This window comes from Ceratotherium simum, chromosome 3 (genome assembly GCF_057802395.1).
Source record: "Ceratotherium simum simum isolate JZ-2026a chromosome 3, ASM5780239v1, whole genome shotgun sequence".
Classification (NCBI taxonomy): Eukaryota; Metazoa; Chordata; class Mammalia; order Perissodactyla; family Rhinocerotidae; genus Ceratotherium; species Ceratotherium simum.
The window spans coordinates 31,419,726-31,443,780 of NC_141902.1; the positions used below are offsets into that span (position 1 = coordinate 31,419,726).

The 24,055-nt window shown below is 36.7% G+C and overlaps 1 protein-coding gene across 1 annotated transcript in view; it reads left to right on the forward strand.

Moving 5' to 3' along the window:
* The window catches only part of AVEN (apoptosis and caspase activation inhibitor), a 176,943-nt gene that overhangs the window by 141,530 nt on the left and 11,358 nt on the right, over window positions 1–24,055 (forward strand). Inside the window, exon 4 of the mRNA XM_087429067.1 lies at window positions 23,843–23,913. Coding sequence (XP_087285193.1) covers window positions 23,843–23,913 — 71 coding nt within the window. The remainder of the gene's footprint in view (window positions 1–23,842; window positions 23,914–24,055) is intronic.

Below are 24,055 nucleotides of genomic sequence, written 5' to 3' on the forward strand. Positions count from 1 at the left end.
TGTGAATAAAGCTTCAGTGAACATGGGGGTGCAGATATCTCTTTGAGATCTTGATTTCGTTTCCTTTGGATGTATACCCAGGAATGGGATTGCTGGATCATATGGTAATCTATTTTTAATTTTTTCTGGAACCACCATACTCTTTTCCATAGTGGCTGTACCAATTTACGTTCCCACCAATAGTGTATAAGGGTTCTCTTTTCTCCACATCCTCTCCAACACTGTTCTCCCTTGTCTTTTTGATAATAGCCATGCTAACAGGTGTGAGGTGATATCTCATTGTGATTTTGATTTGCATGTCCTTGATGATTCGTGACACTGAGCACTTTTTCATTTACCTATTGGCCATTTGTATGTCTTCTTTGGAAAAATGTCTATTCAGGTCCTTTGCCCATTTTTAATTGGATTATTTGCTTTTTTGCTATTGAGTTGTATGGATTCTTTATGTACTTTGGATGTTAACTCCTTGTCAGATATGGTTTACAAATATTTTCTCACATTCTATAGGTTGCCTTTTCAATTTATTGATGGTTTCCTTTGCTGTGTGGAAGCTCTTGAGTTTGATGTAGTCCCACTTGTTTATTTTAGCTTTCGTAGCCTGTGCTCTTGGTGTCTTATCCAAGAAATCATTGTCAAGACCAGTGTCAGGGAGCTTTTTCCCTAGGTTTTCTTCTAGGAGTTTTATGGTTTGCAGTGTTAAATTTAAGTCTTTAATCCATTTAGAGTTAATGTTTGTGAGTGGTGTAAGATAGGGGTCCACTTGCATTCTTTTGCGTGTGAATATCCAGTTTTCCAAGCATCGTTTATTGAGGAAACTATCCTTTCCCCATTGTGTGTTCTTAGTGCCCTTGTCAAAAATTAGTTAATTGTAGGACTTTTTCCCTTTTCAGTGATCATGTTCATAGCTCATCAGCTCATACATTTGTGCCATTCACTTGCTTTGGATAGTGGTAATTGTTAGAATATTTTCATTTTGAGATCCATCCTTAGTTTCTTTTCATCTTTCTCCAGTTGGGGGCAATGTAAGAGAAATTCCAATTGAAGATCTTTGTATCTTCTACTTCCCATTTGTTTTTAATTGAGGTCATTGATTTACTAGAAAATTCTAAGTGCAAACATAATTATGTATTTTTATGTCTCTGCCCTATATTTTTGGCAAGCTTCATGAAAGTAACATGTCTAATATTTTCCCTTATCTCTTTATCCCCTATCCCCTTTATGGCACACAGACAGCTTATATTAATTTGTTGATTTATTCTTTAATTTGTACATTCACTCATTTGCTCATTCATTCTTGCATGCATAGACTTACACATTATTCATACAGTAAACATTTATTAACTGCCTAGTGTGTGCCAGGCACTGCACTAGTCCCAAGAGTATGTGGTAATGAAGAGTGGGCTCTGGTGGTTACAATAGTTGAGATGATTGCTTTCATGCATGTATGTGTAAAAGCAGAAATAATCTTGGCTTTGTGAGGAACAAGGTGGTGTGGATCCCCCACAAAGATCAGATCACTGAATGCCTCAGTCAAACCACTGAACAAATAATTTGTATTACTCCTTTTCCCTCAAGGAAGTAGAAAAGAACTCGAAGTATCAAGGAACAGAAACCTAGGCACTATCAGTGTTGCGTCCATACCACCAGAGTAAGCCCAGTGTGCCACCCTGTGAAGGGACTTTGTGTTGATACCTTGTGGCAAATTGGCTTTGTGTGAAGTTTGGTATTGCACAACACTGGGTTTGTAGCCACCTCACTGAGTCCCCACCCCACTAGTAGAAAACACATTTGTTTGCATATCATTTTCACAGCTGGGCTCTGTGACCATCACCCCACACCCCCACCCCCGTCAAATTGCATGCCAGATTTTCTATATGTGTATGCAGGGAAAAGGAACTATAGCTGCTTTGTAAGTCTCAGAGGACATGACCTGCAGAAGATTAAAACCACAGTTTGCACGTTATTTACTTTAATTTTTGACAGGAAAGCAAAACAAAAGACTTTAAAAATTCAAATTACTCTGCATATCATTTGCCCATTTAAATCATAGCTCCATAGAATAATATTTTAGCGGTTTTCAAAAATAAACATAACAGTAAAGAAAATCTAATGGGATGAGAAGGCAAGTTGGATGCTGATGTTTTTTTTTCCCCCATGCGGAAACATATTTCATGCCCATTGGGTTGAATAGGATGAGGAAGAGGCAGAGAAACAGATCATTTAAGATTTATATTGGAATGTGAGAGAGTGAATCCTAGGGATAACATGAACTTCTTAATGAGCCTGATATTCTGCAGTGTTCAGCTGAGCTCATAGTGTCTGCAGAAACAGACAACAAAACAATACCGACTTCACAAGCCAACAATGGAGAGGGCAATAAAAACCAGAAATCTGCTGGATACTAACAGAAATGATGTTGGTATTGGTTGGAGAGTTTCATTATACTGACTTAGATTAAAAAGCCATCATTATTTGGATGAGGGGGTCTTCCAGTTTCTGAATTTAATACATTCGTCATTTGAAGTCTTTGTAGTGTAACAGTCAAAAGATACCCATTTTTATAGTTTTGTTAATAGAATAAATTCTTGATGTTTTTATTTAGAAATCTGGAAAACGTTCAAAATATAAAATATTTTCTGAAAGGTATATTTTCAAGTATATATAAATTAAAAGAATATATTTTTTAAATATCTGCACGAGTCCATCTTATTCGAGTTACCAAAGTAGGAAAAAAGTAGAATTCCGAAAGTATTTTCTATAGAGAATATCTTAAACTCCCCAAGCTGCTTAATAAAAATGCCAGCCTGGCTTATCAAGCACATTTACACCTTGCTTTCAGGTCCTCGCACAATCCTGTGAAGAAAGGTGATGACCCATAGCTTTAGCTACTCTAGACTCTGCTGCCCTCCAGTATGCTGAGCATCATCTCAAGGCCTGTGCATGTTTTCCCTCCTCTCGGAATGCTCTTCCCCCAGAAATCTGCATGCCCGCTTCGTTGCTTCCTTCTGGCGTCTGCAGAACGTTCCGTCAGAGAGGCCCTCCCTGTCCGCGCCGTAATGCCGTAACAGTCCTCCCCACCGCTCCCCCCAGTCCCAGCTGCTCTTACCCTGCTTTGTTCTTCTGCACGATACTTACCACCACTTGACACATGTTTATCTTGTGTAGGTAGAACGTAGGCTCCAGGAGGGCAGGGACTTTGCTTTATTTACCACTGGTATCACCTGCATCTGGGACAGTGTATAATAGGTGCTCAATAAATGTTGAGCCAATGTATGAAAGAATGAATGAATTTTACAGATGAGAAAATGGAGTTATCTAAGATGGAACTCGACCCTAGTTCTCCCAGCTCTAAATACCTCTTCTTCCCATTATATGGCTTGTTTTTACTCCTCATGCTTGTATAGAAGAGTTACTATACTGGGTCTGAGACTGCTTATCTATAGAAAGGCCAGCTTGCAAGGTTGGCCCTTGGCTGGTGTCTGGGAACTTGAAATTTGGGAGGATTCTCACCATTCCCAGAAGTAATTAGAGTGGCTCACTGTACCTAAATTGTTTGTACAAACAATATAGTGTATGCTGGACACCTGCTTTCCTTCTGGGTATCTGGAATTTTGGAACAGGCTAGGCAGAGAGTGCTTCTGTGGCCAGCCCCCAGTAGGAACCCTGGGGACCAAGTCTCTACTGAACCTCCCATTTTACATGTGTTGTCAATATCTTGTTGCTGGAGGAGTTAAGCATATCTGGTGTGACTCCACTGGGAGAGGACTCATGGGAGCTTGTGCCTCTGGACTTAGCCCCGTGTACCTTTTCCCTTGCCTGATTTTGCTTTGTGTTCTTTTGCTGTAATAAATCATAGCCACAACTATATGTACACTGACACAACTATATGTTGAGTGTCGTGAGTCCTCTTAGGAAATCATTGAACTTAGGGGTGGTCTTGGGGACCTCTGACACAATGGTGTTCCTTAGCTTGCTCTTTTGACTCATCATTGCATCACCAACCTCCTTCTGTTATAAGGATGTATAAGATAGTTATACAGACCTATCTTATTCTTTTTAACGGCTATGTGCTTTTTAATGGCGTATTAGGAATATGCCGAGTTATTCAACCATTCTCCTATTAATGAATATTTAGGATGTTTCCAGTTTTTCATTTTTATAAACAATGCTTGTACACGTATATTGAGTTCTAAAAGTAGATCTGCTTTGGTCAATTTTGATAGGTACTGCTCAATTATCTTTCACAAAAGGCTGTTCCAATGTATATTTCTACTAACAATATATTAATGCCTCACCTTTCCACATTCCGTCTTTATCATTCTTTTAATTTTTGTGTCTCATGTCAAAAAGTAGAGTGGTGTCTTATGATTGTTTAAATTTGAGTTTTCTGACAACTAGCAAGTGTGAGCATCTTTTCCTATGTGAGCTTAATTTGTCTATTCTTTAGTCCTCAATTTTATCCTATTGAATGTCTTTTCTGAGGTGATTTGTAGGTGCTGTTGGTATATTTAGGACATTAGTAGTCCTTTGTCTTTTTTATGGTGCTTATTTTTTAATTCAAGTCAGTCTTTTTTTAACAATCTTTGTAGTGTCTTTTACTTAACAAGTTTTATTTATTTATTTATTTATTTATTTAAATTTTTTGTTTATTGCAGTAACATTGGTTTATAACATTGTAAAAATTTCAGGTGTACATCGTTGTACTTCTGTTTCTGCATGGACCACATCATGTTCACCACCAAAATACCAATTACAACCCATCACCACACACATGTACCGAATCATCCCCTTCACCCTCCTCCCTCCCCCCTTCCCCTCTGGTAACCACCAATCCAATCTCTGTCCCTATGTGTTTGTTTATTGTTGTTATTATCTACTACTTAATGAAGGAAATCATACGGTATTTGACCTTCTCCCTCTGACTTATTTCACTTTGCATTATACCCTCAATGTCCATCCATGTTGTCACAAATGGCTGGATTTCATCGTTTCTTATGGCTGAGTAGTATTCCATTGTGTATATATACCACATCTTCTTTATCCATTCGTCCCTTGATGGGCACTTAGGTTGCTTCCAAGTCTTGGCTATTGTGAATATCGCTGCAATGAACACAGGGGTGCATGTACCTTTGCAAATTGGTGTTTTCAAGTTCTTTGGATAAATACCCAACAGTGGAATAGCTGGATCATATGGTAGTTCTATCCTTGATTTTTTGAGGAATCTCCATACTGTTTCCCATAGTGGCTGCACCAGTTTGCACTCCCACCAGCAGTGTATGAGAGTTCCCTTCTCTCCACATCCTCTCCAACACATATTGTTTTCTGTCTTGTTAATTATAGCCATTCTGACGGGCGTGAGGGGATATCTCATTGTAGTTTTGATTTGCATTTCCCTGATAGTTAGTGATTTTGAACATCTTTTCATGTGTCTGTTGGCCATCTGTATATCTTCTTTGGAGAAATGTCTGTTCAGGTCTTTTGCCCATTTTTTAATTGGGTTGGTAGTTTTTTTGTTGTTGAGATGCATGAGTTCTTTATATATTTTGGAGATTAAGCCCTTATCAGATGTATGGTTTGCAAATATCTTCTCCCAATTGTTAGGTTGTCTTTTCGTTTTGTTGATGGTTTCCTTTGCTGTGCAGAAGCTTTTTAGTTTGATGTAGTCCCATTTGTTTATTTTTTCTATTGTTTCTCTTGCCCGGTCAGATGTGGTGTTTGAAAAGATGTTGCTAAGACTGATGTGGAAGAGCGTACTGCCTATGTTTTCTTCTAGAAGTTTCATAGTTTCAGGTCTTACATTCAAGTCTTTAATCCATTTGGAGTTAATTTTTGTGCATGGTGTAAGGTAAGGGTCTACTTTCATTTTTGCATGTGGCTATCCAGTTTTCCCAACACCATTTGTTGAAGAGACTTTCTTTTCCCCATTGTATGTTCTTGGCTCCTTTGTCAAAGATTAGCTGTCCATAGATGTGTGGGTTTATTTCTGGGCTTTCGATTCTATTCCATTGATCTGTGTGTCTGTTTTTGTGCCAGTACCATGCTGTTTTGGTTACTATAGCTTTGTAGTATATTTTGAAATCAGGGAGTGTGATAGCTCCCGCTTTGTTCTTTCTTCTCGGTCTTCCTTTAGCTATTCGGGTCTTTTGTTGTTCCATATAAATTTTAGGATTCTTTGTTCTATTTCTGTGAAAAATGTTGTTGGAACTTTGATAGGGATTGCATTGAATCTATAGATGGCTTTAGGAAGTATGGACATCTTAACTATGTTAATTCTTCCAGTCCAAGAGCACGGAATATCTTTCCATTTCTTTGTGTCTTCTTCAATTTCTTTCAGAAATGTTTTATAGTTTTCTGTGTACAGATCTTTCACCTCTTTGGTTAAGTTTATTCCTAGGTATTTTATTCTTTTTGTTGCAATTGTAAATGGGATGGTATTCTTAATTTCTCTTTCTGCTACTTCGTTGTTAGTGTACAGAAATGCAACTGATTTTTGTATGTTGATTTTGTATCCTGCAACTTTACCATATTCGTTTATTACTTCTAAAAGTTTTCTGGTGGATTCTTTAGGGTTTTCTATATACAAAATCATGTCATCTGCAAATAGTGACAGTTTCACTTCTTCCTTTCCAATTTGGATCCCTTTTATTTCTTTCTCTTGCCTGATTGCTCTGGCTAGGACTTCCAATACTATGTTAAATAGGAGTGGTGACAGTGGGCATCCTTGTCTGGTTCCTGTTCTTAGAGGGATAGCTTTCAGTTTTTCACCATTGAGGATGATATTAGCTGTGGGTTTCTCATATATGGTCTTTATTATGTTGAGGTACTTTCCTTCTATACCCATTTTATTCAGAGTTTTTATCATAAATGGATGCTGTATCTTGTCAAATGCTTTCTCTGCATCTATTGAGATGATCATGTGATTTTTGTTCTTCATTTTATTAATGTGGTGTATTACGTTGATTGATTTGCGAATGTTAAACCATCCCTGCATCCCTGGAATAAATCCCACTTGATCATGGTGTATAATCTTTTTAACGTATTGTTGTATGCGATTTGCTAGTATTTTGTTGAGGATTTTCGCATCGATGTTCATCAGTGATATGGGCCTGTAATTTTCTTTTTTTGTGTTGTCCTTGTCTGGTTTTGGTATCAGGGTAACGTCAGCTTCAGAGAATGAGTTAGGAGCTTCCCCCTCCTCAATTTTTTGGAAGAGTTTGAGAAGGATAGGTATTAAGTCTTCTTTGAATGTTTGGTAGAATTCACCAGGGAAGCCGTCTGGTCCTGGACTTTTATTTTTGGGGAGGTTTGTGATTACTGTTTCGATCTCCTTGCTGGTGATTGGTCTATTCAAATTCTCTACTTCTTCTTGATCCAGTTTTGGAAGGTTGTATGATTCTAAGAATTTATCCATTTCTTCCAGATTGTCGAATTGGTTGGCATATAGCTTTTCATAGTATTCTCTTATAATCTTTTGTATTTCTGAGGTGTCTGTTGTAACCTCTCCTCTTTCATTTCTGATTTTACTTATTTGTGCCTTCTCTCTTTTTTTCTTGGTGAGTCTAGCTAAATACTTAACAAGTTTTAAATTTTAGGCAGTAAAATTTGTTAATCTTTTCCTTTATGGATTTTCTTTTTTTTTTTTTTTCAAGCCATGAATTTATTTTTTTTTTATTTTTTTATTTTTTAAATTTTTTGTTTATTGCAGTAACATTGGTTTATAACATTGTAAAAATTTCAGGTGTACATCATTGTACTTCTATTTCTGCATAGATTACATCATGTTCACCACCAAAATACTAATTACAACCCATCACCACACACATGTACCCAATTATCCCTTTCACCCTCCTCCCTCCCCCCTTTATGGATTTTCTGACTATCAAGTCTTGCTTTGAAAAGTCCTACCCCATTCTAAGGTAATAAAACTATTCCCTTGTGGTTTGTCTTAGTACTTTTGTAGTTTCATTTTTCACATTTATATTTTGAAATCATCTGAAATTTTGTGTGTGTGCATTTCTGTAGTAAGAAATGTGAAAAGGTAATGTAAATTTTCTTTCATATGGATAGCAAATTGCCCCACCCATTGGCTATTATGTTCTTTCCCCGCTGACTTAAAATGCCATCTTCATCACATACAACGTTGTATGCATGGCTTTCTTTCTGAAGTGTGCACTCTATTTTCCTTTTCCTATGCCAGGACTATACTGTTTAATGACCATGACTTTATAGTCTGGTAGTCTAATTTGGCAGATAGGGCTCATTCTTCCTTGTTATTTAAAAATTTTCAGAAAGTTCTTGTTTGTTCTTATGCATTTACTCTTGCAGATGAAACAGAGAATAGTTGACAAATTCTCCCCCTACCCAAAATTGGGATTTTGATTGGAATTGCATTGAATATAAATATTTATTTGGGGAGAATTGATATCTTTACTGTCTTTAATAGCTGAAGGATTTCATCTAGGAATGTAATATTTTTCCATTTATACCTTTTCCTTATCTTTCTTTACTCCTTCCTCAAATTTTATGCTCTGGTAACACCACACTGCATGCGGGTATGCATAATACCTGCATTTTCTCACTTTCTGATTTTGGCTCTGCCTTTAATTATAATCTCCTAGCTTTTTGCCTGGACAACTCTTTGTTATCCTTCAGGTCAGGCATCACTTCTTCTAGGAACCTTCGCCTGATACTGCTCCAACTTGAATTAATTTTCCCCCCACACCCACACACATACACACAATACTCCCATAAGATGTTGTGTCTATCATTGTATATTCTGTAACTGCTTATTTATGTAACCATGAACTCATCAAGGGCAGCACTGGCCTATAAAATTTTATACTTTCAGCACTTACTATAGTCTGGTTCTTAATAAATTTTTGTTAAGTGAATAAACAAGAATCCTTCTTTATAGTTTTATAATTTTCTTCGTATTGGTCTTGACATTTCTTGTTAAGTTTTTATTGCTGTCATGAAGGGGTTCTTTTTCCCCCCTACCATCGTCTAATTGTTTATTGATAGTATGTGGAAAAGTTATTGATTTTTTTTTTCGTTTATCTTTTAATTAGCATTCTACTGAATTTCTCTAGTTTTTCAGGTAGATTCCCTTGGCTGATGTTAAATTCTTGATATGACAGCTTAGGAAGAGGTAGCTGGAAGTGACAGAGATACATTTTTAAAAATTCTCTACTTTAAAAAAATGCTTTCCTATTAAAGGAAGATGAGATGTGTTATTTCAGAAGATATTTTAGTTTTCCTATGTATTAAATCAATTAACTATTATGTAAGTAACAAGTAAACTAAGTTCAGATTTGGTTACTTTATATTATGTGGGTATATTATGTAGGTATTCCCTCAGCAAATCTGAGCCAAATGATTATGTACCATTAAAAATATATATATTTGAGGCAAATTTGAGTATATTAATACTAATGAGTTATACAGATGAACAAGGTGAACATGAGGTTGATTTGGTGATTGGAAGATCCTGATACATTGATGGGTGAATTTTGAGGTTGTCCTTTCCCTCTTACTCCAGAATAATTTTTTGTGATGATGATAAATTATGTACTATTTGGTGTAGAATTATTTCTAAATAAAGTAATAAAAGAAATTTAATATTTAGTATTTATGTGTTTTTCTTTTCATTGTGATAAAGAAACAATTTGTAGTGGGATTTTTTTTTTTTTAACATCAAACTCTGAAAAGTACTCTGAATGCCTTAGAACAATGGCAGTTCTTTCTATAGTCCTCGTAATTTAGCCTCAACACTTGATGTTTGGCAATAGATTATTGGTCTTTGAAGGCAATTAATTACTTAGGTGGAATTTCTAACCTTAACTTTTTTATTCATTCTCATTCAAGATTATAGTAGAAATTTATTACAGCAGAAAGCAAATGTGAGCTTTCAAACAATGACAAAACTTGGCTATCACTCTTTCAATTTCATTTAACTTCTGTGGTCTCGTGGCAAAAGGCTTTTTTACTTTGCTATGGTGTCTCTCCAAATGTGGTACAGGAAACTCAGCCTGAGTCCTACATGAATTAAGTGACAGTTTTGGGAGCCTTGGCATGACATGGCCTTTAGGGGCACAAAATATCTCAGGGTGGAATGGCATCATAGTTTCTACTTACTTTTGGCTCCGTGATTATGTTAACAACAGCTAAATATTAGTAAGCATTTCCTACCTGCCAAGGACTGTGTTGAAGCAATTTATGTGCATAGCTCATTTAATCCTCATAATCCTGAGAAGCTAGGAACTATTATTATCCTCATTTGACAGAAAGGAAGTGGAGACACAGAAAGTTCAAGCAACTGTCTTAAAGACATACAGCCACTAAATAGTGGGGCCAGCAATCAGACTCAGTCTGACTTCAGAGGCTGACCATTTAACCACCATAAAAGCACAGATGTATTACTTGTACTTTGATTTACCAAAATAAATATCCCTAAATTAAAATCTCCATTTTTGCTCTAGTGGCTCACTTTACTTCTTTCTTCTCTCTTTGTCCTCTTTCTTTGAAAATTAGATTTGAGGATCTGATTTGGTATCCTCCAGGCTGATATCATTTTTCCCTTAGCTCTCTTGATTATATTTGAGAAAATCCAGTTCTTCACCTTTAAAAGTGTTGTTGAATATTCCATGATGTAGTATAGTGTCATTGAATCTGACAGGTAAAACTTTGTTTTTTCTTTAAAACATTATAAAATAAAAAATGGATCTTAAAATCACAAATGTATACTTCATGAATTTCCTTTTATATCCATGATGTCCAGTTACCATATCCCTTGTCAGCAATGTTGGTATTATATGATCATTGGATCTGACAATCTTGAGTGAGAGAAGACTTTTACATGGAACCAGTTTCCTGGCTCTAGCAGTGTTGATGAAAGACCTCTCTAAGTCTGGAAGTTTACTCTGACCCCTGTGGATTCTTGCCTGGCGACTGGGTGGCAGGAGCAGTTGAGAGTGAGCTCTGGGCTTTGGTTCATAGTCTTGGGTCAGAGCAAACATGTCATCTTGGATCTTGCTTGTCCAAGATCATGTGGCCTTTTGTGCCACACACATGTCATGGTTCATAGTCCTTGATGAGTAGAGCTGCTTTGAGAACTTTAAAAAGTCTAAATATGAGATCTTTCCCTTTACATTGATGGCCCTCTGCACGTTGTTGATCTTTGTCATTTTATTTTGGTATCCATTACATGGCTATTTTTTTTCCACATAGTCGCTAGTATATATTTTGATGTAGTTTATGAGAATTCGTTGCTTAAGGGCAGCACTATGAAGCCAGTCTACTGTGGTCTTCGTGCCATTAGGCAATCACAGGCCCAGCAACCAAGCCAAGAAAAGGGAAAAGTTAACCATGTTAATTAAACAACTTATCAAGAAACTTTCAAGTTAAAAATAGTAAAATATATGTAAACTACATAATCTAATCTTTCTCTAGAGACAGTAAGTTACCTTGACAGACTTTATATCTACAAATAGAACTATCAGCTTTTGAATGTCACGTACAACTGTAAAAAAAAAAAAACCTGCTTCCCATTTGGCAGGAGGATGGACCTCTCCAAAAAAGAAGCCAAAGGAAAGCAATGCTGGAATTTAATACATTTAAGTTTTAAATATATATTGGGTATAGAAACATTGACATTTCAAATAGTTATTTTTTCCTAATTCTCCACCAGAAAACAGAAAACCTGAACATCCTCTCCTGAAAGAGGGTGATAAAAATTGACAGTTTATTTTGTAACAAAATACCACTTTACAATTCAATTACAATTCTGACATAAAGACCATTTTAGCAATATTATATCTACACAATGACAGTTATAAATAAATGAGCTTAATATGTATCATTCACTAAAATTGAGAACACCGAAGAATGCTTTGTACAGTTCATTGGAAATAGGCACGTGGAGTAGCAGGAAGGAGTTTAGGTTCCCCTCCCTTAGTGTTGGAAGCCCTGGATTAGTGAGAGAAAGGACGACTGTCCATACACTATATTCAGCAGAGAAAATGAAAGGACTAAACTTGTAGACATTGGGGTTGTGTGTGAGTTGGGGTGGGGGGCCCATGTGTGGTGGGCACCCTTTCTTTTCCTTCAGCGTGTGAGGGGCAAGAGTCATGCTATTCCACGAGCCCCACAAAGCAGCCAGCCTGGAGCATGGGCTGAAGAACCTCAGATGTCTTATGATTCCCCCTTTGGAAATCTCGATTTAATTATGCACCATTTTTTGAGATTTCCTAGAACAGAATTCTTCGGGATTTGCCCTGGGCGTGAATCTGCTTCTCTTTGTATTCCATTTCTACATTACCAAGATGGGAAAGTGGTGTGCACAGTGACTCTCATCTCTTCCACTTGCTACCCATTTTTCTTGGAAAACAAAATGGGTTCAATACTGAATAAAAGTATACAGTCATTTCCCTGGATGATCATGATCTAATCTATTCTTATCTGAATAAAAGTTTATTGTCAGTGAACATCCTGGATTTTCTGTGATGTCATTGTTGATGACCATACAGGTTGAGCATTATTATCAATCTCTTCACTTTTTAAAAAACTTCCATCTATTATAGTTTATTTATTTATTTTTCCCCCAAAGCCCCAGTAGACAGTTGTATGTCATAGTTGCACAGCCTTCTAGTTGCTGTATGTGGGACGCGGCCTCAGCATGGCCGGAGAAGCGGTGCGTCGGTGTGCGCCCGGGATCCGAACCCGGGCCCCCAGCAGCGGAGCACTCGCACTTAACCGTTAAGCCACGGGGCCGGCCCCCGTCTATTATAGTTTAAGCATATTTTAATTTCACCACTAAATGATATCACTGATGAGGATCTACTCATTTCCTAAAAATTTCAGGCAATCAGTAGGTCTGGGATACTTTCCTCCTGTCCAGATGACTCTAACAGCCAACATTACACCTTTATCTAAAATTAGATTCTGTCCTTATAAATTTTCTATTAATTTTCTGTGATTTAAAATGCATCCTTCCAAAAAATTGAATTTCAATCTGATCAAACCAGTTTATAGGAGATATAAGGAGTAAAAGAGATTAGATAACAGTATGAGAGTACAAATCAGCAAAATCCAGGAAGTGAAAAAACTGACAGGTCAAATGATCCGGTTTCCTCAACAAATAAACTATGAATGCTAAGGAGATTTAAGAGACACATCAACTAAGTGCATTGTGGGGAATTTATTTGGATCATGATTTGAATACACCAATTATAAAAAGTCCTTCTCCCCCCAAGAGAAACCCAAAACATTTTATAGGGATATTTAAATATCTGCATATATGATAATATTAATTTATTATTTTAAATTGCTGCCATTTTCATATATGATAATATTATTGTTATATTATTAAAAACAGACCTTATACTTTAGAGGTACATACCAAAATTTAAAAAAAACGCTATTTGGTTAATACGCAGAAATCCCCAGATGGGGCTAAATTTGCAGATGTGGGTGCTTAAAACAAATTAGACCCTTGCTGAATTCTGCCCAGTGGCATCCCGTGGAAACATGAAACCGAGCAAAGCTGGTTAATTATGTCAAAAATGATTGCTAAAACTTGTCAAATGGAATTTGGTAAACAGATTCCACTGGCACCTTGCCTGGCCAAAGTTTCTCATATAGTGCCAGTAAAAAGATTTAGAAGATAATTCTTGCTTTAAAATAGCAAAAACACAAACCCAACGTTTACTACCCTCATCCTACTCCTACAACATGAGAGATATACCAATGATTTAGAGTACTGCTCTGATAGTTCACTTGTGCAAATTCTACTTTGAGCTTTGAAACCTTGAAAAAATGTTGCTCCTTTTGACAATACCCATGAAAAGCAAAATATTTATTTTGAGTATACAAGAAAATACAAACTGATCATGAAACTGAAACACTTGAGAGTTAGCATCCAAACAACAGATGTTTCTTTGTAGATAAGCCACTGTGTTCCTACCATTTAACAATAAACGTATTCTGAAAATGTTTAAGTAAAGCTTTCGGAAATTCAATCACATTTTAAATACTGTGTCAAGGACCCTCAGTATTTAAGTGAATCTGGTCATGAATCCTTTGGTAAAATCGATAAATTATCATTCAATTTATCAAGTTACTGTCTAATAATTTTGTGTTTTTGTATGTTAGATTTTCTTAAAACTCAGCACTCTGTCTTTTAGGTGTGGAATGGAAACCTTTAAATAAAAGAAAGCCAAGCACACTCCAGGCAGCTGTAAATAATGAGAGTCAATATCCTTACTACTGACATTCTCAAACAGATCTACCAAATACAAGGCAACTGTGACTTTCCAATAAAAGCAGTACATACCATTCACATAAATAATGCCAGGACCTAAACAGTGCCCATCAGCAAGTGTTCAGTAATAACAAACACTAAAGCTTCCAAATGTGCTGTTTGCATTTCAGCTTCATAGGGCTGCCCTTAAGCATTGAATGCTTGTAAACTATCATCAAAATATATACTAGCCATCTATGTAAAGAAAAAAATAGCCATGAAACGGATACCAAAATAAAATGGCCGATTTGGGGAGGCTGGAAGTTAAATGTGGTCAAAATTTAGGCCAAGGTTCATATTTAGGGATTGGATCAGGAAAGGTGCTGTTCAAAATAACTGTGGTCTTAAAGAGCTAAAGTCTAGGAGATGGGGTTTGATAGCTGATGCCAGACACCAGGATTAGAATCTGTGGGCAACTCGCAGCCGAAACAGAGAACCAGGAGGCCGAACATTACCTCACTGCTAATCTGGAACAGATGACAGGGATTTATCGTGTTAATAGGTGAAGTGTATACTTCTCCCCAATTTCATTCTCTCTCTACGTTCCTCTCTCTTCTCTCACTGACTGAAGGTCTGTTGCTTTCCAGATTAGCAACTCTGGATATTAGTTAGGGAAATGGCGTGTTCTTAGGCATGGAGATTTTTCTGTGCCCATGCTTGTACTAGAGGTCCCGTGAAATTTTTACCTGAGGTAATTACCAGTCAGGATAGCTTCCCAAATTCCTCAGCTTCGTATTTGGATTCCAGGTTGTCAAGAATGGCTTGGGTGGGGGCTGGCCCGGTGACGCAAGCGGTTAAGTGTGCGTGCTCCGCTGTGGCGGCCCGGGGTTCGCAGGTTCGGATCCTGGGCGTGCACTGACGCACCGCTTGTTAAGCCATGCCGTGGCGGCATCCCATATAAAGTGGAAGAAGATGGGCACGGATGTTAGCCCAGGGCCGGTCTTCCTCAGCAAAAAAAGAGGAGGATTGGCATCAGATGTTAGCTCAGAGCTGGTCTTCCTCACCAAAAAAAAAAAGAATGGCTTGGGGAGATGGCATATAGCCACAGTAACGTTAATTAGAACGATCAATTACCCTATGCAGACAAAACTTTTGTATCTTCCACCCTCTTTGTTTTGAAGGTGACCATTTGACAAGGCTTGCTATTTTATTTTTATTTTTTACTGTTTTGTGTTGTCTGGTTTAATCTGAGAACAGTTTAAGGGTAATCATCACTTGAGAATTAGTGTGTTTGGGTACTCGTGTAAAATGTGTTTAACAGGTAAGACCTAGGACTAGTTGAGTTTCACTAAGCCTGATTATTATTGTGGAATACAGTGTTAAGCAGTGAAACTTGATAACGGGTTGAAGAAGGCAGAGTCGCATAAAGAGTATGACCCAGGCTTCTCTTCAGTCATGTCTTGCCTCTTCACCCTCACCATGCCTAAGCCATACTGGCCTTCCTTCTGCGCCTTAAATGGCCAAACTCCCTTCTGTCTTGAGGCCTCTGCTTGTGTTGTTTCTCTGGGGACATGCTGCCCTACTAAACTTGCATGAGTTGACCTCAATAAAAGCGTATTGACTAATGGCGTCCTCTCTTCAGCGTGGATATTACTAGTGCTCGCTAGAGCTGCTCAGTTGGAGATTTTATGAAGAATATTGTGCTTGTGAGCAGTGGATTCTATTAGGAAAATCTTTATGTGATTTTAAAAAGAGGCTTTATAGAATCTTTCGAATGAGAAAAGCTGACTGAAGAGCTGTCAGCAGCTAAAGGTGTGGATATGAATTTGGATTTCATACGAAGAAGATGTGAATTAGTATCAGAGAGATGATTTCAATAAACTGAGCTGAGGTGCAGTAAGAAAATAATCAGACAAATCAAAGATGAGACAATAGGTAAGACCTCTTAATTCTTTAATTTATGAGACTCGCACATACATTTTCCCAGTAAACAATAAATTGAAAGCAACCGCATATTCCTGATAGAAAGGGGTTGAGACATTTTCTCTAGAAAATCCTACAGTTTTCTCTGAGGGTATGCTTTGAGCCATCTGTTTCATCATGGGATTATGGTGTTTTTGGGGTTTTAATTATTTAGTGTTAACCTTGATGGAGAACTTCTAATTGCAAGAAGAAAACTTGGGGAGATTAAGGTAGAAAATACCATGTTTGAGAGACATAAATAGTAATAGGAATAGATGGACTTTCAAAAAAGTACTCAGTGTAGAACAGAAAAGGAAATAATAAGGAGGAATGGATGACAGGCCTGGAAATTCAGGCAAGGTTTGACTCTGCTGTGGGACCAAGTTACTGAGTTTTGCAATGGTCTTTGGAAAGGAGAGTGTCATTGTACTAGGGGGACTGTGCTTTTTCTGTACTACTGCATTGAAGCGCGTGTGTGTGTGTTTGTATCTGAGCATCATCCTACAGATATCAGACTGTTTTCTAGATAATGACTATTTGGCGTTAATCTGGCTCTTCTTTCTCATCTGCTCCCTTTGAGAGTGAATTGTATGTCATTGCAAGATTGCTGATGGGATGAGAGGGCAGTCTACTACAGATATTAGACTTGGAACCTTTGATTATTTGTATGATGGTTTGCGCCAACTGAGATAACCCACAATGTCAACATTTTGGGTGTCAGATAGGTTATAAATATATAAAATACACATAAGCTGTTAGGTGGGCTAAATCTTTTTTAAGTAAATTAACACCATGAGTGTATCCTTATGTATGTATGTATCTGTAAAACAAGAAAGGGAAAGAGTGCAAACTCTTCTAAAGCTTTGGGGAAGGAATTTCAATTTCCTTTAACTTTCATATTTTCTGTTTCTTGTAGTCTCCTTTTGTCTTGTTCAACTCAAGATCTGAGAGCATGGAGAGCAGGGAATGTGTCTTCTCTATTTATATTATTAGCACCCAATAGTGATTGGCACATAGTTGTGCTGAAAAATGTATGAAAGAATGAAAAAATTAATAAATTAAATAAATGAATTGTTACTCCTAAAGTCATTATTGTTTAACTTCACATTATTCCTGTTTTTCCTGAGAAAGGTAGTAAGCTGTATTTATTTTGGTAAAAAGGTCTTGCATTATGCTGGAAACTAGAATTTTTTCCCACATTTACCTCATATCAGAACTGGAAAAAAAGTTGAAAGGTATGTATTCTCTAAAATTAAATTTGATTACAATTTGAAAGTTTGGATGTTACAAATATATCATTGAAATAATTGAAAACAACTCATTTCAGTGAGTATAATCATTACACTAGAAGCTGTCCCTTATTAACTAACTACCTCTTGAGTAGAACCTTCTGGTAATTTGTCCAGAGGGTAGTTGCTTCCCCATACCATATTCATTCTCCCTTTTTCTCCTCAAATCCTGATTCTTATCTGGGCACATGGCTACCCGGGAAGAAATTAATTATCCTGCATTCCTTGTGGCTTGATAAAATGATATAATACAGTTCTGGACACAAGAGAAATAAGTGGAAACGTTCTGTGGTAGTTTCTGGGAAAACTTAACAGACAGATGGTGCATGCCTTTTGCCCCTTTTTCTTCAACTCTTCTTCCATCTTGCTGTCTGGAATTTTGATGGAATAGCAGCAGCTCTGGTCATCATGCTGGGTCATGACAAGAAGGGCTTCCATAGGAACGGCAGAGCAATGAACTGGAAGGGGCCTGGGCCACCATATCAGTCTTTGACCGACTAAGTCTCAACTTCATTTAAGTGTCAGAGATATAACCTTTTATCTTGTTTAGGCCATAATTTTTCAGGTCTTTGTTACATGCAGCCAGACCTAATCCTAAATGACACTCTACTTTGTTATAGATCAGTTTGAAGATCTTATGACTTCATTGTTCATCTGAGGATTGATCTTTATATTTGCTTATTTATTCAGCTTTGTCTAATTATTTACTCTTATCTTGGAGTTCCGTGCCAGGGTTTGATGTTGGCCTTGTTTCTGAAAATAATTGATCTGAGAAATTTTACTAGATTGTCTACAGTGTTACAGGGTTAACACAGAATATTTGCCAACTATTTTGGGGAAAACAGCTAGATTCTAAATTCTAGAATGTCAGCATCATCCTTCTCTCATAAAGCCTAGAACCTTTTCATGGTACCTGAATATATTTGGCTTTTCCTTCAACATAATCCGTGCAGATGGGGAAGTAACTTTTTAGGGACATAGGGAGATAGGCACATCCTATTATGTAGTGCTCAATGTGGATATTTGATGCTTAGGGGCTTTTGGGGCCCCAAACCTGGTGAGAAAGCTAATTATAAAGTCACTGTTGAGCAGGAGGAGAGATTTTTCTTACCTCTTGTACTATTAGCTCAACCTAACTTTTTTATTAATCACTGTAGTGCCTTGTATAGTCTTCCTCACAAAGACAAAGTTTTCACTGTTGCTTTGTTTTAGGGTAAATATTGAAGTTCTTGACATCTGAATCTAGAAAGGCTCATCATGGAAGCTAGAATTGGGAGTGGATAGATCTATGTCAGCCTGTGAACTCAGGATCCACTTTGACCTTCCAAATATGCTATCTTTCATAGATGAGGATAGAAAAATTCAGAGAGAAGAAAGGGTACATTTCATTTTCTATAGCAGCCATTGTGGTGACTATTGGGACATACTCTCTTCCTATGAAGATTGTTAACTTGTTAACCTGTAAAGTTCGTTTGCAACTTCCCAGAGACATGGTGTCCTGGTTGAGGGCATATTCTAAGGGCTGTAGGGAAATAAAGGAAGGTGATCATGATAAAGAAGAGCTAGGAAAATGGAGCTTAAAATGCAATCCTCATCCAGAACTAGTGATACATTCCTCTTGCTTTCTAGAGTTGGTTTCCAAAATCATGCACCACAAAGGTCTGGGCTGATTTTACGAGAAAAAGGCCCCTATATCTAGAATAGATGTCAGTTATGGGAATTATCACTACCAGATAATGGGAACTGAGTATTATTAGGCTTGGGCGCATTTTCCATCTTTCACACTCGCTCTTCATATACACCTGATCTGCAATGTTGAAACTGAAAGTCTTTGCAAGTTTCTCTTTGCCCAGATGAAGATTGTTCCTTCTAATCCCACCTGAACTTCCACTAGAGAGCTTTATGGTTATGTTAAGTACTTTTGCTTGGCTGAAAGCGCTTTTTTGCTGATGGGGCTGAAGGGCTAAGCTTAAAAGTGAAAGCTATGTTATCTACAACTAGGTGGTAAGCTTTTTGAAAGCATATTGGTACTGTGGAATTCTAACAAGTTTAAGGTCTACTTTGTCATGTCTACTGGTCATAAGACATGCGTTAGACCAGTTTCAGAAGTTAGGCAGAGAGAGAATCCTGGGTACTATAAATACAGTGTCAGAGTTGGTATATCACCTTTATTTCTCCAATGCTATCATTATTAGAATACTTAGAGTTCTACAAAAACACTCTTATTTTTAAAAGTAGTATGATAGTTATTTAAAGGAACCCCTGAAGTGATTCCTTTCCTAAAAGGAGGAATTCTTTATTTTTGAGTTTGGATTTTCATATCTTCAAACATTGTCAACGTATCAAATATCAAACTATCAAATAATAGTATGTCAAATATCATAAAATATTTATTGTCTGTTTTTGTCTTAGAGAACTCAGATAGTTGAGAAGCCTAGTGGAAATAGTGGAAAGAGCTTTATTAGTTATAGGTAGAATTATAAATGTTAGGAGCCAAGAGGTCTTGGTGTCCAGCCATTAACAGTCTATGTGGCCATGGTCAGTCAGGCCATTTAACCTCTCTAGACCTGAGGTTCTTTATTGTTCCATGAAGTGCGAGTTAGAATGAATGACATCTGTGGGTCCAGCTTTTGAGATCTGTAGATGTTTTATCTTAATGCATTCTGAGAAGGCCCTTGTCCTTGAGACATTGCAGCTTTTTCTAGATTTCCTTTTGTTTGGCTCAGTTTCAAAAGTAACATGTGCTTATTGTTTACAAAGGAAAATTCAACTGGAAAATGTATTGTGCAGAAAGTATAAGTCTCCTTCAATCCCACTCTCTGAGAGAATCATTCTTAAAATAGGTATATAATTGTTGACTCACTTCTATGCATATATTAGTAATTTTGTGATATATACATATATATGTATGTGTATGTATATGTATATATCTTATTCATACTGTACTAAAACTTGATTTTTTCATGTAACAGTTGAAATAATGGGTATCTTTCCATGTCACTACATATAAAGCTACCTTATTTTTTTAAACTGAGGTATAATTGATATATAACATTATATTAGTTTCAAGGGCACAACACAATGACGCAACATTTGTACATACTGCAAAATGATCACCATGATAAGTCTAGTTAAGATCCATCATCATATATGGTTACAAATTTCTTTTTTCTTGTGGTGATAACTTTAAGATCTACTCTCTTAGCAACTTTCAATTATGCAATACAGTATAATTAATTATAGTTACCATGCTGTATATTACATAAGCTACCTTATTTTTAAAATGACTTATTTAAAGGTCTCTGATTGTTTCTGTGTGTCCAAATGTCTGAAGTACAAGACATAGTAGTAGCACATTTGGTAATACCACCATTGTCTTTGTGCATGTCACGATGTAATTCAGGAAGAAGAATTTTGGTAACATGTTTTCCAGAAGCACTCTTGATTCTAGGATTCATAACTTCGACAAGTCTGAACACTCATTTTCAATGAGAGGATTAGAGGGGTTGGCATTCTTTAGTAGTCATTTCAACAAGCTCATTTTTCAAAATTAGCCTCTATATACTTTATATATTAAGATTTTTAAATTGTGCTGTTTTGAAGTTTGATTCCTATAAACAAAACGTGTTTTAGGTATTTCATTTTTCTCAAACATTTTCTTCTTTATATTTTTATGTGTATACTTCATTTTGTATGAATCAAAGATGACTGTGGATGTCGTTGTGATTTTATAGTTTTTCCTCTTCTTGAAATTTTTACATTGCAAAATTACAAAATTTATGTTTGATATCTCCAGTATCTTAACTTCTGTGGCTCTTTTTCTATTGTCTGTTTTTCCCCCCCATCTCCTAGTTTTCTGTTGTCTTGGTCTCAACTCCTGAGAAGCTGGATGGTTTTTAATGAATTTTGGGCACTGCGTATAAAAAAATAGTAGAGATAATTGTAGGCTATTGATAATGTCATTTTCCTCCACAGAGGATTTACTTTTCTTCTTGTAGGCAGAATCAGAGATTGATCTGATTCACAGCTTTGCCTCACTTTGTGAGGGCTGGCCTGTGCTACTTCATCCCTCCCTCTAAGATCTGGTCATCAGGGGTCTCACTTGAAAGCTTTGATTTCCCAAGACTCTTCCTCATCCATGGGCCCTGAACTCGAGTTTTTGTCCACCTAGTGTCACAAGACTAGCAGAAGCTCTCTGCAGCTTCACAGCCTCCCTGGTTGTTACTTCACGCTCAGTTTTTCAGTCTCTCTGCACCACCTTTGGAAATTAACAAATGCCTCAAAGCGAAAAGCTGTTCTAAATGTTAGACTTGTCTCCTTGAGCTTCTCTTCTCTCTAGGACCTTTGTCCCTCACGTCCTCGCTGCCTTGGTAGCTCTCTAATGTCTGCAGATTTTTTTTCTGCTTGGTGTTCCTAGTTGTTCTCAGCAACAGGATTGGTTTGCAACAAGCTATTTAGCCATTGTTGAAATCTTACCTGTATTTGAAATTGAATATTCAGATATTAAAAATAAAGATGGATGGAAACTAGACTTTTGGTGGTGAACATGAAGTCGAAGTGAATGATGTACACCTGAAATTTATATAATGTTATAAACTGTTACCTTAATAAAAATAAATACATAAATATGTATAGCATGCCCTGTTTGCATTACTGTTATCTTGCGCTGATTATATGTTAGTTATATGTTAGTAATCTGTGCAATCATAGGATCGTTTATAATATAGAAGTTCAGGAATGCCAAAAATAACACTGAATAAGGCATTCAGCCATTTGGCCAAGTTTTAAAAATCTACCAGATTGATTTTTAATTTATTCATTTATTATTTATTTCATATAAGCCACTCATATTTCTTATTCTTGCCCCTTTTCCTGTTTTTCTATTAGGTGTTTTTTTTTTGGTTGATTTTCGAAAGCTCTTTGTATGTAAGAGATATTAACTCTTTGCCTATGTGTGCTACAAATGTGAATATGGTTTGTATGACTGCTACGTTTTCGGATTTATTGAGGTTTTTGTGGACTTTTTAAAAATTAATGTTGCACAGATATTTATAAAGACAGTACACACATATATCACAATACATACCTGCACACAATCACTTACATATCCACATACACATAAAAGACCTTATTAATTACATTATTCAGATCCTTTATATTGTAATTTTTGAGGGATCATATTGATTTGCCAATGACTAAGAGGAGTGATTTTACCTTTTCTCATGATAAAGAGTGTTGTTCTTGGTCCTTTGTGCCTTGAATTTGATTTTGTCAAATGTTAATGTTGGAATCCATGTGTTTTGGGAATGGTGGGGGTGGTGTAGGTTCCAATTTTATCTTTGCCTCTTTAATTTTGAATTATTCACTTCTTTTTCCCTCTTTTAATTTAGAAGTAAAGAATGGACTCTATAGTTAGAAAACCTGAGAGGTATCACAGGAGAATGAAGTGGGCCTGTACCTGAGTCTTGAAGTATGAATAGAATATGAATGGGTAGAAGTGTGTGGATCTTCCAGACAAGGTGGAAGGATTAAAAAAGAAATGAGGATAGGATAGAATATGAAGTATGTTTGGAGTGTGAAAAGAGGCTGACTCTGGAGCAGAAAGTCTGAAGAACTAGGAAGTAAATGTGGGTTAATGAGGTAGGACCACATTTTGGAGGATCCTGAAAACGAGGTAGAGAAATAATTTTTCATTTATAAATTAGCTGTTCTTAATGCAAGTAATCGGATAAGTACACGTTTACAAAATAATCATTTTCCTTTATTCCCAGAGCTCAGAGCTGTGCACCATGATTCACGTTAACTAATCTAATGCACATTCTTTGAGTTTTATTTTGCATTTGACGTTCTAACCAGGTGATTTTTGGAGCGATGGTTGAGGTTGGTAACCTCACCTCAAAGAGATATTTTAAGTCTGTCCTATTGTGGATCAGTCTAGAACTGCTTTCCTTCAGTTCTGTTCTCCTTCCTTTTCTGCTTTGCTCACCCCCTAAATCATAAATATAAGTTTCCTTGCATACATTAAGCAGATGAGATGAAAATATGCTAAATATGGGTAGATGGTCATGTTGGCAGGCCTGAACCACTTAGTTGTCTCTCCAGAAGCATGTAGGATGGTGGTTTACTGAGAGCTGAATGAAACAGTGAATGCAGTTGCCAACAATATTTTCAAGTGCCCACCATGCACAGATCGCTGTGTAAAGATGTGGAAGCCAGGACCTTCTATTGAATGACATCACTGAATTCGGAATGGTTAGCTCTTCGGAAATGGCATTTTTATTCCAAAAGGGAAATTTAGAGAACTGAGTGTTTTCCTTTGGCTTTTGCATAAAATTATGTTTTTTTCTATTCCTAGGGGACTCCTTCTCACAGTTCCGGTTTGCTGAGGAGAAAGAATGGGATGGTGAAGCTTCATGTCCAAAACAGGTAAGACAAAGATTTGTCTTGAATGTGGATTGGCTCTTCTCAAAGCTGAAGACTAATACCTTTTACATTATTGTTGAGATAGAATCTTCACATAGAATAGAGTCTAGTAATTAATGTACAGGTTAGTTTCAGTTATCTAAAT